Genomic DNA, 16,349 nt, shown 5'->3' with positions numbered 1-16,349 from the left:
TCATATCTATGATTTATTTCACAGACAGTCTCTTATAATAAACTCCAAAAAAAATACTTCTGAATAAAGCATCCTTTACCTTTTCCAAAAAATCAAGTGTGTGAAAATTGTAATAAATATGGCTTTGCAGTCTCTAAACGCAAATAGTACTAGCCTTGAATGATGGGTAAGAGTATTAAGAAGATCGGTTCAAACAAAATATTTGATTCAGGAAATTTAAATGGCTGAGTAATATTTCAGTGTGTGTGTGGTGGGGAAGAGAGCAAGAGAGAGAGAGATACAATTTCCTTATCCATTCATCTCACAGTGAGCACTTAGGTGTTTCCATATCTTGAATAGCATAAATAATGCTGCAACTGTAGACTTTCAGATATAAAATAAGTTACTGAGCTGTGACATAAGGAAGATAGTCAATAATATTATAACAACTTTGCATGGTGACCGGATGGCAACAGGTCTTATCATGGTGATCATTTTATAATGCATAAAAATATTGAAACATTATGTTGCACACATGAAGCTAATATCAGTATAATATGTTATGTTCTTTGTAACCCAGTTTTTAAAAAAGAAATTTAATGACAAAACAGAACTTTTTGAAAAATATTAGCTTTATAGTTTAGTGGAGGTAATGAGTGGATGATGATGAGAAAAGAATAATCTGAAAAACAAAGAATTACATGAGACACTCCAAGGGTCTTGAAAATCACTCAAAAGAAGAAGCTTAAGATATAGCAGGAGAAATGAGGTATCGCCTTATACCAGTCTGCATGGCCATCATCAAAAAGTCTACAAACAATAAATGCTGGAGAAAGTGTGGAGAAAATGGAACCTTCCTGCACCATTGAAAACTGGGAGCTGATAACTGATACAGCCACTGTGGAAAACAATATGAAGAGTCCTTAAAAAAAAAAACAACTAGGAATAAATCTACCATATGACCCAGCAACCCCACTACTGGGCATATACGTTGAGAACACCACACCTTTAAAAGACACATGCACCAGTGTTCATTGCAGCAATATTTATAATAGTCAGGACGTGGAAACAACTTAGATGTCATTGACAGGTAAATGGATAAAGACGTTGTGGTGTAACTATACAGTGAAATGTTACTCAGCTGTAAAGAGGAACTAATTTGAGTCAGTTGTAGTGAGGTGAATGAATCTAGAGCCACTTAAAAGAGAGTGAAGTCAGAAAGGGAAAAACAAGTATCGTACATAAATGCATCAATATGGAATCTAGAAAAGTGGTCCTGATTAACCTAGTAGAGAACTGACTTGTGGACACATCAGGGAAAGGTGGGGGTGGGGCAAACTGAGAAAGTTGAGCATTGACGTATATACACTATCATTGTAAAACAGACAGTTACTAGGAACAAAGCTAGTGGAGGTGATGGATTTCCAGTTGAGCTATTCCAAATCCTGAAAGATGATGTTGTGAAAGTGCTGCACTCAATATGCCAGCACATTTGGAAAACTCAGCAGTGGCCACAGGACTGGAAAAGGTCTGTTTTCATTCCAATCCCAAAGAAAGGCAATGCCAAAGAATGCTCAAACTACCGCACAATTGCACTCATCTCACATGTCAGGAAACTAATGCTCAAAATTCTCCAAGCCAGGCTTCAGCAATATGTGAACCGTGAACTTCCAGATGTTCAAGCTGGTTTTAGAAAAGGCAGAGGAACCAGAGATCAAATTGCCAACATATGCTGGATCATGGAAAAAGCAAGAGAGTTCCAGAAAAACATCTATTTCTGCTTTATTGACTATGCCAAAGCCATTGACTGTGTGGATCACAATAAACTGTGGAAAATTCTGAAAGAGATGGGAATACCAGATCACCTGACCTGCCTCTTGAGAAATTTGTATGCAGGTCAGGAAGCAACAGTTAGAACTGGACATGGAACAACAGACTGGTTCCAAATAGGAAAAGGAGTAGGTCAAGGCTGTATATTGTCACCCTGTTTATTTAACTTATATGCAGAGTACATCATGAGAAATGCTGGACTGGAAGAAACACAAGCTGGAATCAAGATTGCCGGGAGAAATATTAATAACCTCAGATATGCAGATGACACCACCCTTATGGCAGAAAGTGAAGAGGAACTAAAAAGCCTCTTGATGAAAGTGAAAGTTGGCTTAAAGCTCAACATTCAGAAAACGAAGATCATGGCATCTGGTCCCATCACTTCATGGGAAATAGATGGGGAAACAGTGGAAACAGTGTCAGACTTTATTTTTCTGGGCTCCAAAATCACTGCAGATGGTGACTGCAGCCATGAAATTAAAAGACGCTTACTCCTTGTAAGGAAAGTTATGACCAACCTAGATAGCATATTCAAAAGCAGAGACATTACTTTGCCAACAAAGGTTCGTCTAGTCAAGGCTATGGTTTTTCCTGTGGTCATGTATGGATGTGAGAGTTGGACTGTGAAGAAGGCTGAGCGCCGAAGAATTGATGCTTTTGAAGTGTGGTGTTGGAGAAGACTCTTGAGAGTCCCTTCGACTGCAAGGAGATCCAACCAGTCCATTTTGAAGGAGATGAGCTCTGGGATTTCTTTGGAAGGAATGATGCTAAAGCTGAAACTCCAGTACTTTGGCCACCTCATGCGAAGAGTTGACTCATTGGAAAAGACTCTGATGCTGGGAGGGATTGAGGGCAGGAGGAGAAGGGGACGACAGAGGATGAGATGGCTGGATGGCATCACTGACTCGATGGACATGAGTCTCAGTGAACTCCGGGAGTTGGTGTTGGACAGGGAGGCCTGGCATGCTGCGATTCATGGGGTCACAAAGAGTCAGACACGACTGAGCGACTGATCTGATCTGATCTGAGTGGGAAGTTGCTAAATAAAACAGGGAGCCAGCCTGGTACCCTGTCATCACCTACAGGGGTGGGATGGGGTAAGGAGAGGGAGAAGAGGAAGGGAAGGAATATATATATATATATATATATATAAAATTATGACTGAATTGTATTGTTGTACATCAGAAACCAATAAAAATTGTAAAGCAATTTTCTACCAATTAAAAAAATAAAAAAGATTCAGTAGGAGAGAAGATTTATTTATATTATTCCTTAACACAAAAGTGATAATATTTATAATGGTTTATTTAGAAAGCACCTTAAATATTTAAAAGGAATGGCATAAATCTATAATCCAAGGGTTTAGATAATGTAAGGAGTAATTCAATAAAATAACAGTGTAAACAATGTTAAGTTTACACTCCAAACAGTGTAAGTATGAAGGCAATTACCAGGTTGAAGATGATTGCCCTTGGGAATAGAAAGGAAGAAATGGGAGAGGTAGACAAAAGAGGGTGGGAAGATTTGGGAGAATGACATTGAAACATGTAAAATATCATGTAAGAAACGAGTTGCCAGTCCAGGTTCGATGCACGATACTGGATGCTTGGGGCTAGTGCACTGGGATGACCCAGAGGGATGGTATGGGGAGGGAGGAGGGAGGAGGGTTCAGAATGGGGAACACATGTATACCTGTGGCGGATTCATTTTGATATTTGGCAAAACTAATACAATTATGTAAAGTTTAAAAATAAAATAAAATTAAAAAAAGAGATTATATTTATTATCAGAGTATTAATTTAAATAAACTATAGAGAATAACTATCAAGAATATGCTAGATCCAGGAACAATGCATTTGCATATTATCTTGTTAAATTACTATGACATCCATGTAAGTAAAACTATTGTTTTCTGATTCTTACAGAAAATGATTTAGGTTTAGATAAAGAATATGCCAAAGTCAACAGTTAGTAAATAGTAGTCACGTTTCAAATCCAAGCTCTCCTACTATAGATTATAACTATAATGATGATAATTAATGTATTTAATGTATGCTGAAGTTCAAACATAATCCCTTGAAAGTAAATGATATGAATTTTTATAATAATGTGAGATAAAATTTCAAATAAAATGTAATAATGGTTAAGACTTTTGAGTACTTTTACATATATACAGAAGAACTCAAAAGATAAGCATGAGTTTAATCAGTTTACATCCTCATGTCATCCTTGGCTATAAACTCATAGCTAAATATTATTCCTTTTACATATAACAAAAATTAACATGCAAAATGGTGAGCTAAATTGCTCAAGCTTGCACAGGATGAAGGTAGCACAGCCAAGGTTGGGGCCTGTACTATAGGTGCATTAGATTCTGTTATTTTCTTGTGTTTTGGCAATGTCAATCTTAATAGCAAATCCAGAAATTATTTTCTCCCTTTAGATTGGAAGGGACCAGGAATACAGTGAATCAAGAAGCTATACTGACAGTAGGAAGAAATTCACTTTTACAACTCTCTTAAATAAGAGAAACCAGATTATTTCATCATCTCATAATTTATTGGCAGACATGGTGTGTGAATGTGAACATCAGGTTAATTATACAGTGAATATATATTATACAGTTCCATGTATTTTATAGCTACATGTAAATAATATAGAGAAACTTACAGAAAAAGGACTCATGAACATAAAGGAGCAAGGTTAGATTCACAACACTAAACTATGGTAACAGTTCTACATTTACCCAGGGAAGTTCCATGTCATCTAATTTAAATGAAATATATCTATGTTCCCCCAAATTGTGTGTTATATAGAAAGATAACACTGATCTTAAGATTCAAAACTTCCCCAAATTAAATATGTATATAATATACATAATATCACCCTTAATATGGATATCCAGTTCTTTTCTTTTTAAACATCTTATGAAAACATTTTTTATTTCTATTGAACTGTGAATTATATTCATGATAGAATTTGTTTCTATTGCCCTGAGATAGTCTCAGTTCAGTTCAGTCACTCAGTTGTGTCCGACTCTTTGCAACCCCATGGACTGCAGCACACCAGGCTTCCCTGTCCATCACCAACTCCCAGCACTTACTCAAACTCATGTCCATTGAGTCGGTGATGCCATCCAGCCATCTCATCCTCTGTCGTCCCCGTCTCCTCCTACCTTCAATCTTTCCCAGCATCAGGGTCTTTTTAAATGAGTCATTTCTTTGCATCAGTGGCCAAAGTACTGGAGTTTCAGCTTCAGCATCAATCCTTCCAATGAATATTCAGGGTTGATTTCCTTTAGGATGGACTGGTTGGATCTCCTTGCAGTCCAAGGGACTCTCAAGAGTCTTCTCCAACACAACAGTTCAAAAGCATCGATCCTTCTGGCCTCAGCTTTCATTATAGTCCAACTCTTACATCCATCCACAACTACTGGAAAAACCATAGCTTTGACCAGATGGACCTTTTTGGCAAAGTAATCTCTCTGCTTTTGAATATGCTATCTAGGTTCATCATAACTTTTCTTCCAAGGAGCAAGCGTCTTTTAATCTCATGGCTGTAGTCACCATCTGCAGTGATTTGGGAGCCCAAAAAAGTCTGTCACTGTTTCCACCGTTTCCATATCTATTTGCCATGATCTCAGTCTTTTGAATTTTGCACTTTAAGCCAACTTTTTCACTCTCCTCTTTCACTTTCATCAAGAGGCTCTTCAGTTCTTCGCTTTCTGCCATAAGGGTGGTGTCATCTGCATATCTGAGGTTATTGATATTTCTCCCGGCAATCTTGATTCCAGCTTGTGCTTCATCCATCCCAGCATTTCTCACGATGTACTCTGTATATATGTCAAATAAGCAGGGTAACAATATACAGCCTTGATGTACTCCTTTCCCTATTTGGAACCAGTCTGTTCTTCCATGTCCAGTTCTAACTGTTGCTTCCTGACCTTCATACAGATTTCTCAAAGGGAGGTCAAGTGGTCAGGTATTCCCATCTCTTTAAGAATTTTCCAGAGTTTGTTGTGGTCCACACAGTCAAAGGCTTTGGCATAGTCAATAAAGCAGAGGTAAATATTTTTCTGGAACTCTCTTCCTTTTGCAATGATCCAGTGGATGTTGGCAATTTGATCTCTGGTTCCTCTGCCTTTTCTAAATCCAGCTTGAGCATCTGGAAGTTCACAGTTCACGTACTCTTGAAGCCTGGCTTGGAGTTTTTGAGCATTATTTTGCTAGCGTGTGAAATGAGTGCAATTGTGGGGTAGTTTGAGCATTCTTTGGCATTGCCTTTCTTTTGGATGGGGATGAAAACTGACCTTTTCCAGTCCTGTGCCCATGGCTGAGCTTTCTAAATTTGCTGGCGTATTGAAATACTCTAGCAGTTGCCTTAAACATTTGCAAAGCGACTTTGTAGAAGCACTTCAGAACACTTCTTTCAAGTAGGCGTTTGAGAACATACCTGGACAGCCACTGTGTGCGATTAACTCAAGAAAACCCCTCTGAAACAAAACAATGTTTGAAGGCCACTTGTCACTTTATAAGTACTACTATTTTAGTACCGAAAGAGTTCTGTCTCTAGTCTACTTCTGTAGCTCCCGTGTCCTCCAGACCTTATCATGACTGGAAATGTTCTCACCTTCAAGATTTCAAAACCTGAGTGTCTAATCTGATGACAAACCTGTCTTAGCATTTCTTGTATTTTTTATCCCCTATTGAACTTGATCATTAATTTGTCACCTGTTGATATCCTTTATTCTGTGCTATTTTTGCAACCTAATACTATTTTTCTGGCTTTTACGTGTCTCTACTTAATAAGAAAAATAATAGCCACTTGAGGGACATTATTCTGTTACTTTAGGACACTACATTCCTATGACTTTTTGCCATTCCTGTTAATAAATCCTCAGTTTTGAAACTCTATCACTGTTAATCCCGCCTGTTTCTGTCGCATACTATTGCAAAGCTCTTAAGAGTCAGTGAATGAATGACCTGTAACTAATATCTATATCAGACACTTCAGTTTCAAAAGGGAAAGAGGATGTTATAAAACTGGTATAAATTAGTTCTGTCTCAGAGTAAAAAAGTATGCCTGTTTTCTCATCAGAATTTGTCTTCAGTGATGCTTGAAATTTTCATGTTAAAAAAAATTAGTTCATTTCCCTATAAGGCATTTTCAGTGTCAGCTTGAAGTTCAAGCTGATAAAAAGTTCAAGCTCAAGAAGTGAATTCCTCTGATCCAAAGTTCAGTTCAACCAGAATCAATTATTTTCTCCTTCCGTGAGAAGACTGACATCTCTCCACCTCAGAATATTTCCATTGCTCTTCTTAATGTTTTTCTTTGTCTGAGTTAAAGAAAAAGGGCCTTCAGTTCTTATTCAAAATTCTATGCATTGTTCTACTAATTCACTGGCTTTCTTTTGAGGTCAAAGCAGAGGGTAGAGGCTAGGACTATCTGAATCTCTTGCCTTTCCTCTTCTGCTAATCCCAGCCTCCCAGAATGTATAGAATACGTCTTTCCAACCTACAGACCTACTCATTATCTAGGAGTTTCTCCTTTGTTTTTATATACTTTTTTTCCCACATAGAACTTGTTCTCCCATCATGATAAAGTCAAGCAAGACCAAAGCAACTGTCGCTTCCCAGCCTGCTTTCTACAGATGTGTTGGTTGATGAATAAAATTCTGAAATTTTTGTGATACTTCTGGAAGTATAGTTAGAAAGTTCAAAGCTGAACTTATTTGACCATTGAGCTTACAGATTTCCCTATTCCAATTGTAAAACTCACTATTCGTCCTTATATAGTCATAGTTGTGAATCCTTGGGTCAGTGGTAAATGGCCCCCTTTTCAGTATCTCAAGAAAAAACTAGTCACCAGCTCTTGAAAGTTGCTCTTCCAGCACACTCCTCTCTCTTATTACAGAGTTGTGCATTATCGCTGACCCTCCGTCAGATAGCTCCACATAGTACTTCTACCGGATTTTCCTTAACGTGTAACTCTGATCATTTCAAACCATTGAGCTATTCAAGAACTTTTTATGTTCCTTCTCTTGGAGGCTGTTGTGTCAATACATACAGATTCCTTAGCTCTACGCTCATGGCTTTCCTTTCTCTGACCTCAAAACATGCTCCTAATTGTTTTCACTCATGATATTCCATTAGCCAGGTTGGGTGGAATACTATTTCCTGATTGTGCCCAGAATGGTCAGTTCGTTCCTCTCTCTAGGGACATCTCTTGTTGAAACTCCATATTCTTTTTTTTTAACTTTACAATATTGTATTGGTTTTGCCATATATAAGGTCTTTTATCACAGTCAGTCTCCTCCACGAGAAGTGGTGTACTCTCCAACCAGACGTGAAATCTCCTTTCTTTGATTCCTATCACTACTCTGTTCTTACTATTTTTATTTTTTGTCTCATAAATATTATCTGTGCCCTGTTTTATAATACTCGTGGAGTATTATTTTCTAAAGAAAAGGACATAAGCGTTACCCATGATTAAAATACTGGGACACCATGCTTACATACACTAGTCCATCATTAACTGCTTGTACAAATGTGAGCATTTATAGTAGAAATATGTGTATAACTGTCGTGTAAAATATCATTAGATCTCTCTGCAAACAAAGAGTTGTTTTTAATAATCAGGAAGCAAGTATAATTATGCCTAATAAATAATTAAAAGTGTTGGTGCATGAAGAAAGTATAGGATTTATTCACAGATGAGTCCTAGTCTCTGTTAGACTGGAAAGAAGCTACCAGGTCCTTTATCCTCCTCTTTTCCTGTTCATTTTACACAGAGCCCACTATATGCATGCCAACTGCTGCAATCATTCATTAAGCAGATTCAGCCTCTAATTTTCCTTAAATCATCACAGATTTGAGCTTACTGTTTTCTCAATTTAGGCCTAAGAAAATTATGGCCAGTTATTCATTCTCCAGTTAACCTAAAAGTGAACTATATTTCATTGCTTGTAGGATGGTATGGGAAATCTGAGAGTCACCAAGAAGGGAATCCGACTTGAAGGTATATCTGAGTTTCTACTTCCATTGTATGTGAAAGAAATTCATTCCCGAAAGGTATGTGATACTGGCTTTGGCTTACTGTAAAAGATAATTTACAGGTTATGTTTTAGCTTGAAAATAGGAAGACAAAAACCCCTTATCTCTTTAGTATGCATTAGTTACTCTATGCTAAGACTTATGTGAAGAAATCAAAACAATGAAACAATTGAAAAACCCGTGGAGAAGGTTAGTTTCAAACTGACAAATTAGAGAGCCTTTTTGAATTAAACTGCAGTGTTGCTTTTGTTAGTCTATAAAATATGCCCCTCTGACATTAAAAATCCAGTTATATTCATTCCAAAAGGGGCATTTAACATATTTTGAGTAATTTTTGCAAGAACCTTGGCTTGAATAAATGGTTCTAATTCAATATATTATACATCTTTTCAGCTTTAATGGCCATGCATTTTTTTAAAAGAGGTGACAAAAAGTCTTAGTACAGAAATTGAATTTATTTCTGGATCTACATTATTTAAAACCAGTAAGAATATTTACTCTTTCAAATGTGAATGTATGTGTGTGTGCTATGTGTATTTTATCACCTGGCAGCATGGTACAAATCAAAACATTATAGCTTAATGTTGCTTATTTTGGCTGAAGTGTGTTATTTCTCAGAAGGTAGTATCTTTGGTACATCAAAATCTCACTAGACTCTTTCAAGTGTAACAGGCACTCCCCTAGGACAAGTGTGTATGTGTGGAAATTAATTTAATAAAACATAATAATTAGAAAGATTGTTAAATATGGAAAGATTATTAACATTATTTCATAAATATCAAAGTCTATTTTAGACTAGAATAATGTTTGAATATTTTTAATATAATATATTAGCAAATGAGTTGCACAGTAAGCCAAAATTTTATAATTTGCTTCAAGGCTATTTTTTCCCTTAAATATCAAAGTGAACACAGAACAAAGGATTCTTTTCTATAAAAACTCTAAATAGGATAATTATATTACATTTAACATTTATTTTGTTATGTGTGAGCCGCAATGCTTCCTAATGTATTATATATACTATAGTGACTGCTACTCTGGGTATTGGAAATTTTTTATTAAAATTATTTTCTAGATTTTGGTCAGAGAATAAATAACACAGTAGATCCGTATGCACACCTGACCTTACAGGAATAAACAAGCAAAACCAACTAGATTTAAAAGTTTGGTATTGTTCTTTTTTATTTTTATGAAAACTGAAAAAATAGCATGCTAACACATATTAGCATCTTCCCTTTGATTGGAAGTCATCACCACTCAGTTATTTTCTGATTCCTTCTTGTGTTTGGCACTATTAAATAATTTCATATTTGAAGAAATGCAAACTCATACATGAAAATAAAAATAGTACTTAACATAGGACAAAGGTGAGAGTCATCATAGGCAGGAACTTCTTTGAAAATATATCCTACTGATAAATCCAGGGATGACCGCCCTCCTCGCCACAAAAAAAAAAAAAAAAAGATTTATTTTCAAAGCCGTTTTAGATCATTTTGGAGTATCTTCTTTAGAGTACAGTTTAGAGAAGGATTGTCAAGGTCCCTGTCGGCAGGAGGATCATAAAATTTACCTTCTTAGTAGGAACATTTTTGAGAGTATAGCAACAGGTGTAAACAAGGATTCTCCTAAGAACCTGAGAGGTATGTTCACTCCATCTGTGGACCAAATAAGAAGGAATTTACTGTGATAGTATTTAAATGTGAGGTAGTGACAGATGGGCTTTCAAACCTTTATCCCTGGGAAAGTTCACAAGCATTTCTAAAACCCACCATATTGATTGGAATCTGTATGCTCCCTTTCCCATCCCCAGTCCTGGCGCTTCTCTTCTCATTATCCTTTGCCTCTCAGTACCTGTGAAGTGTGGTACCGCCCAGGCAGGAGGGAGCATGTTCCATTAGCAGGCAGACTGGAGGTCTGGTTTGAGAACAAAAAAGAGACTCATTTACTCCTTGAAAATGTCTCTACCCATATGCCACAAAAATAAATATTTAAACTAAGGAGAAAAATGTATCTTTTATAAGCAAGCTCCACATTAAGACTCTCTTACCCTGAACACATGCAGTTGTTTTTTCTCTGCCGTCAAGTTATTGCACTGTTTTAAAAAGTTGGCCACAAAGTTCCCGAGCCTTCATTTTTCTCATGAATAATATGAGTTTGGTAGAAACTGATCAAAATGCCTAAATCTTAGGTTAAAAAAGAACACAAAATACTCAGTAATAATTGTAGAGATGAGATTTTACATCATTTTTTAAATTCCACTGTACATTTCAATCTTTCTACACATTTTTATATATTCAAATGTTTTTGTGATAAAGTGTAGGTAGGTAAGATAAGTTCCTGTAGGTAAGATAAGAAAATCTAATCAATTCAAAATGTAATTATGAAAATTCAATTAAGAGAAAAATAGAAGTATATTACAATTTTGATTTGTGCAAGTTTTTTTCCTGCAATTTTGATTTGTGTGTGTGTGTGTTTTGATTGTGTGTGTGCTTTCCTGCGCTAATGCCAATGGCTTGCCTTCTTTATATTTAGCCAGTATTGCACTCTGAAATTTATTTTCTAGTTATGTAGTTATTTAATCCTGTAGAAAGATAGTACATTTCTATTGGTCAGAAAGTGCAGTTGCCCGTAGACATAAGCACCTAACCTCCTAACTTAATAAATCATGGGCTGTTTCTACCCTACAAGCTCACAGGCCCTGTGCTCACCACCAAAATTCTATAGACGTTTGAAGTTCTGTTATTACCCAATGAAGTTTACTCTTTTCTTCATGCTTTTAAGAAAACAACCTTTTAAAGTGGTTGATCATATCAGCACACACAGAAAAGCATGTTGTATGTTTAAAATATCTTAGAATTCAATGCATCTTCAAAATTAACATTATTTTCATAGAGTAGGTACTCAACATTTGTGAAGTTAAGTGTATAGTTATCTTTGGGTACAAAATATTCAAAGAATATGGAATTTGACCTTATATATAATATTCTGAATGGGACTTTAATGCATGCAGTCTAACATTAGGTTAAATATTTAAATTATCAGGAATTTAAAACTTGTATCACCAGCTTTTTAATGTAATTTAAATGTTTCTCAAGATTTCAGAAATTCAGAGTACTGAGATGGTTAAACTATCTACATTTCACTAGTTCCTACTGTAAAAACATTGCATCATGAGTTCTCTAGGGCAATTTTAAATATTGTCCAACTTCACTGTTTGAACAAACTTGGGGAGATAGTGATGGACAGAGAAGCCTGGCGTGCTGCAATTCATGGAGTTAGACACGACTTAATGACTGAACAACAGCAACAATAACTTCATTTGATTATAGCTGAACACCTCTCTTAGTTTTTTGGGGTTGTTGTTGTTGTTTTGTTTTGTTTTGTTTTCCTATTTAAGGATCCTCACTTAAGCTGGTACCTCACCACTGCCCCCCACCCCAGCATCGTGCATGACAGGCTGATAATTGTGTCGGGGACAACTACCAGTTAATTCCAATTCCAGTAACTCCATAGCACAGCAAACAAATTTGCATTTTTCAGGATTCCTGCAATAGCAGATCTATGAGCAAGGTTCTACCTTCCCTTTACTTCCAGTCATTTCATTTGGCTTCGAAGCTCTGATGCTAACTGGGTTCTTGGTTGCAATCAGGTTTTCACCTCCTGTGTTCAGTTCTTTAGAGAGTTCAGACACAAAGCCATGGGGCCAGGCAAGTTCAACAAACCTCTCTCCTGCTTACACAGCATGATAATCTCTTGACCCTGTATTCCTCAGCTGCCCTGGAAAATCTCTATTCAGGTTCCTTTCTCCCTTGCAAAACCAATCCATACAAATAGATACCTGTAAGCTTCTATAATCTTTTTGTTATTAGCATTTTTATCACTGTTATTTCACATTCAGATGTTTAATGCAGATGGGATTTATTTTACTCTAGTGTCTTTATTCAAGTTAAAACACATACACAAATTGTCCCAAAGTCTTTACACTCAAGAAAAAAAAAAACAATTAACATTTGGTGAATATCACGACAGTTATGTAGAGATTTGCACAAATGAAAAGATCAATATATTGAGAGACATATACTTGCTATTTATTATTAGTATATTATACATAACTAAACAGAAACAATGGAGAAGGCGATGGCACCCCACTCCAGTACTCTTGCCTGGAAAATCCCATGGACAGAGGAGCCTGGTAGGCTGCAGACTATGGGGTCGCGAAGAGTCAGACACGACTGAGCGACTTCACTTTCACTTTTCCCTTTCATGCATTGGAGAAGGAAATGGCAACCCACTCCAGTGTTCTTGCTTGGAGAATCCCAGGGACGGGGGAGCCTGGTGGGCTGCCGTCTATGGGGTTGCACAGAGTCGGACCCGACTGAAGCGACTTAGCAGCAGCAGCAGCAAACAGAAACAAATTGGAAAGAACTGCTGACCTTAAATATTTTTTCACCGTGAGAAAGGTTTTTTTCTAAACTTACCTTTATAGTTAAGAATAAAAGATGAATACCATTAAGAAGCTGGATGCATTAGCCCCATGTTTTAATTTCAGACCGTGTTCATTAACTCCCTGCCATGCATTTTGAGGTGATTAGCTTTCCTCCAATTTGTCTTCACCCCTATTCATTTTCAGGTTTTTTTTTTAATAATTACATACTTAACTTTGTCAGAGTTCATAATATTTACATTCTGTTCTGCTAGTTTAATTGCCTTGGCACTTTGGTCTTAATTTTACATACAGATGGCTGTCAGTCTCACCACCAGTCCTTCTTTTATTATGGATTATCCAGGACTGATTTTACTATTCAAATCATTCTTCCTTACTTGTATTTCATTGTTAATTAGTTTTGTTTGTTTGTTTGCTATTCCTTGAAATATTTCCCGTGAAAGGTTTCTGTTGTCTTTATTCTTTTCTGGAACATTATTAATGGTTCCTCTCTTCTTTTCCTGTTACTTCATTGCTCTATAAAATTCTAGCACCGGATATTGCTATTAAAAGTCTCAGGAAAGCCTGGTATTTTTCTCCTGTTGATGCCAGGCTTGTTCTGCCTGGATGCCTGATACATTTTTGCCATTTCACTTCTTTCATTTCAGGGACCTTTTCTATATTATATCACTCAATATCATTCAGTTCCATTTGTTGAGGTCTTCAGAGAAAGCAATAATTCTTATGATCTTTTTAATCCTCTGCAGCTATCATAATTTCTCTATTTTAAACTTTGTATGTTTTCTCTGATAGAAGGAAGTTATTATCTAGAGTCTTTCTTCTATGCCATTAGTTTATTTTTCTCCATATTAATGTTGCCTTTGCTCTATATAATTCGTGTATTTTATTTACAAGGGTGTTGTCAGAATTTGCCTTAGGTCCATATAGTCTTTTAAATATTTTATTGTCTTTGAGCTCTGGTTTTATTAAAATCAAAAGTTTTAAATACTAGAACTGACAGCACTTTCCTTACCTAGTTCACATTATCCCTAATGAGCCTCTACCATATATGAGGTAGAGAATTACTGTCTAGCAGCTTTGTTTCCCTGGAGACATTGCTGATGGGAAGGGGCAGCCAAACTGAGTACATGCTTGTATCAACCAGACTTGGACTATACTAGTTCCATGGGACTTGGTGGCCCTTTCTGCCTCTGTGGATGTCTTCCAATGACATATTCAGTCTGGTTTTTTTTTTTTTTTTCCCCAGTACTGTCTACTCTACCACCTTCTTTCCTGTATCCAAATTAGTTGATTTGGATTAAACTTTTCTTTATATTTTCAGAATATATCACCATTCCTTCATTTCTTCTGGGATATGGGTGAAAATAGCTCAAGGAGGCATACTATATGCTGCTGTGAAGTAATCTTTCTTTCCTTGGTTTTCACTTTTTCATGTTTGTAGCATACATTTGTATGAATAAATTATTGGCTGTTCCAATACAATTTTATTTTTAAAAGAAATAATTATCATTCTATTTGTTTGGTAGTGAGAGTGTTTTTGAGACTTTTCTATTTTGATGTATCCTATTAGGTAGGATCCTTCCTCCATCACTCTTTCCTTCCTTTCCTTTTATTTTCTCTTTTCCTTTCTCTCTCTGTTCTCCTTTCTCTCTCTCTCTCTCTCCCTCCCTGCCTTCTTTCCTTCCTATGCTCATATCCTTCATGACCAATAGTCCCCAATACCATAATTTGAATACTCCATTTTTTAACATCACTGATTAAATACACCTTTCCTGATATACTACATTACTAAATGTGCATAGATTTACTTCTGGTCCCTCTACCTGTTCTATCGATATATTTCAATTAAAAGTAAACTGTAACTTTAAGGAATTGTTACAGCAAGTTCTGCATTATTGCTCTTTTTCAAAACCTTTTGACTAGTGTGCATTTTCTCTTCCAAAAGAATTTATTAATCAGCTGTCAAGTTTCATAAAAATTCCAGTTGGAAACTTAATTATGGCTACATTGAATTTGATAAAATTGACGTCTTTATAGTTCTGAGATTTTTCTGTCTAAGAATATGGCTTCTCTCCTGAATTTTTTTTTTTTGAGAACTTACTTTGTGTTGCTCAGAAACATTCTTTAACATTCTTTTTCATATAAGCATTACAAGTTTCTTATCAATCACTTTATGGTTCATATTGCATATGGGGATGAATTTTCCATTACTTCTTCCCTGTGCCTTTGTGCTTGTGGAGAAAAGCTGTGCCTTTTGGTGTTGTGAATGTCAGTTGGCCATTTTCTTGATTTTTTTTTCATTTCTATTATATTTCAAATCATTTTTGTGGCTGTTCAGACAGATAATGGATTTTAATACAGCTAACATTCAGCATAGAGTAGATTTCTGAAGTCCAGTTCCTGGCTTCAAATTCTGTCTCTGTTACTTAGTAGTTGAGACTAGTTACCTTATTTAACCTCTTTGGGTCTTTCTTTTGTCATCTGCAAAATAAAGTTTATAATAGCCCCTAATATTTTTAGAGACTAGATATTGTGGTTATTGTTAGGAGAGATAAGAGGTAAAGCGTTTACCACAGAATCTAATATGAGGAATGCTGCTGCTGCTGCTTAAGTCGCTTCAGTTGTGTCCGACTCTGTGCGACCTGATAGAACAGCATCCCACCAGCCTTCCCCATCCCTGGGATTCTCCAGGCAAGAACACTGGAGTGGGTTGCCATTTCCTTCTCCAATGCATGAGAGTGAAAAGTGAAAGTGAAGTCACTCAGTCGTGTCTGACTCTTCGAGACCCCATGAACTATATGTAGCCTACCAGGCTCCTCCGTCCATGGGACTCCAGGCAAGAGTACTGGAGTGGGTTGCCATTTCCTTCTCCAGGGATTTGCTAACGCATTGCAAATGGGATGTGAGAATAAGAGAGATCCTAGTATAATATCAAGGTTTTTTGTTCTGAGTAGTCACTATTAGCCAGTGTGGGGCAAAGCAGGCAGTGGGTGAAGATTTTGAGCACAATTTTGGAGCTATTAATTTTGCCTACTAGAAGAGCA

The 16,349-nt window shown here is 36.4% G+C and overlaps 1 protein-coding gene across 2 annotated transcripts in view; it reads left to right on the top strand.

The window, feature by feature from the left end:
• The window catches only part of SGCZ (sarcoglycan zeta), a 403,415-nt gene that overhangs the window by 217,373 nt on the left and 169,693 nt on the right, over positions 1–16,349 (top strand). For both annotated transcript variants that reach the window (XM_070364121.1, XM_005890955.2), the window contains exon 2: positions 8,778–8,879. In XM_070364121.1, coding sequence (XP_070220222.1) covers positions 8,778–8,879 — 102 coding nt within the window. The remainder of the gene's footprint in view (positions 1–8,777; positions 8,880–16,349) is intronic.

The sequence above is a fragment of the Bos mutus genome, chromosome 27 (assembly GCF_027580195.1).
Source record: "Bos mutus isolate GX-2022 chromosome 27, NWIPB_WYAK_1.1, whole genome shotgun sequence".
NCBI classification, from domain to species: domain Eukaryota; kingdom Metazoa; phylum Chordata; class Mammalia; order Artiodactyla; family Bovidae; genus Bos; species Bos mutus.
The sequence above is the reverse complement of the archived record's forward strand: the minus strand, read 5'-3'. Positions and strand labels throughout refer to the sequence as shown.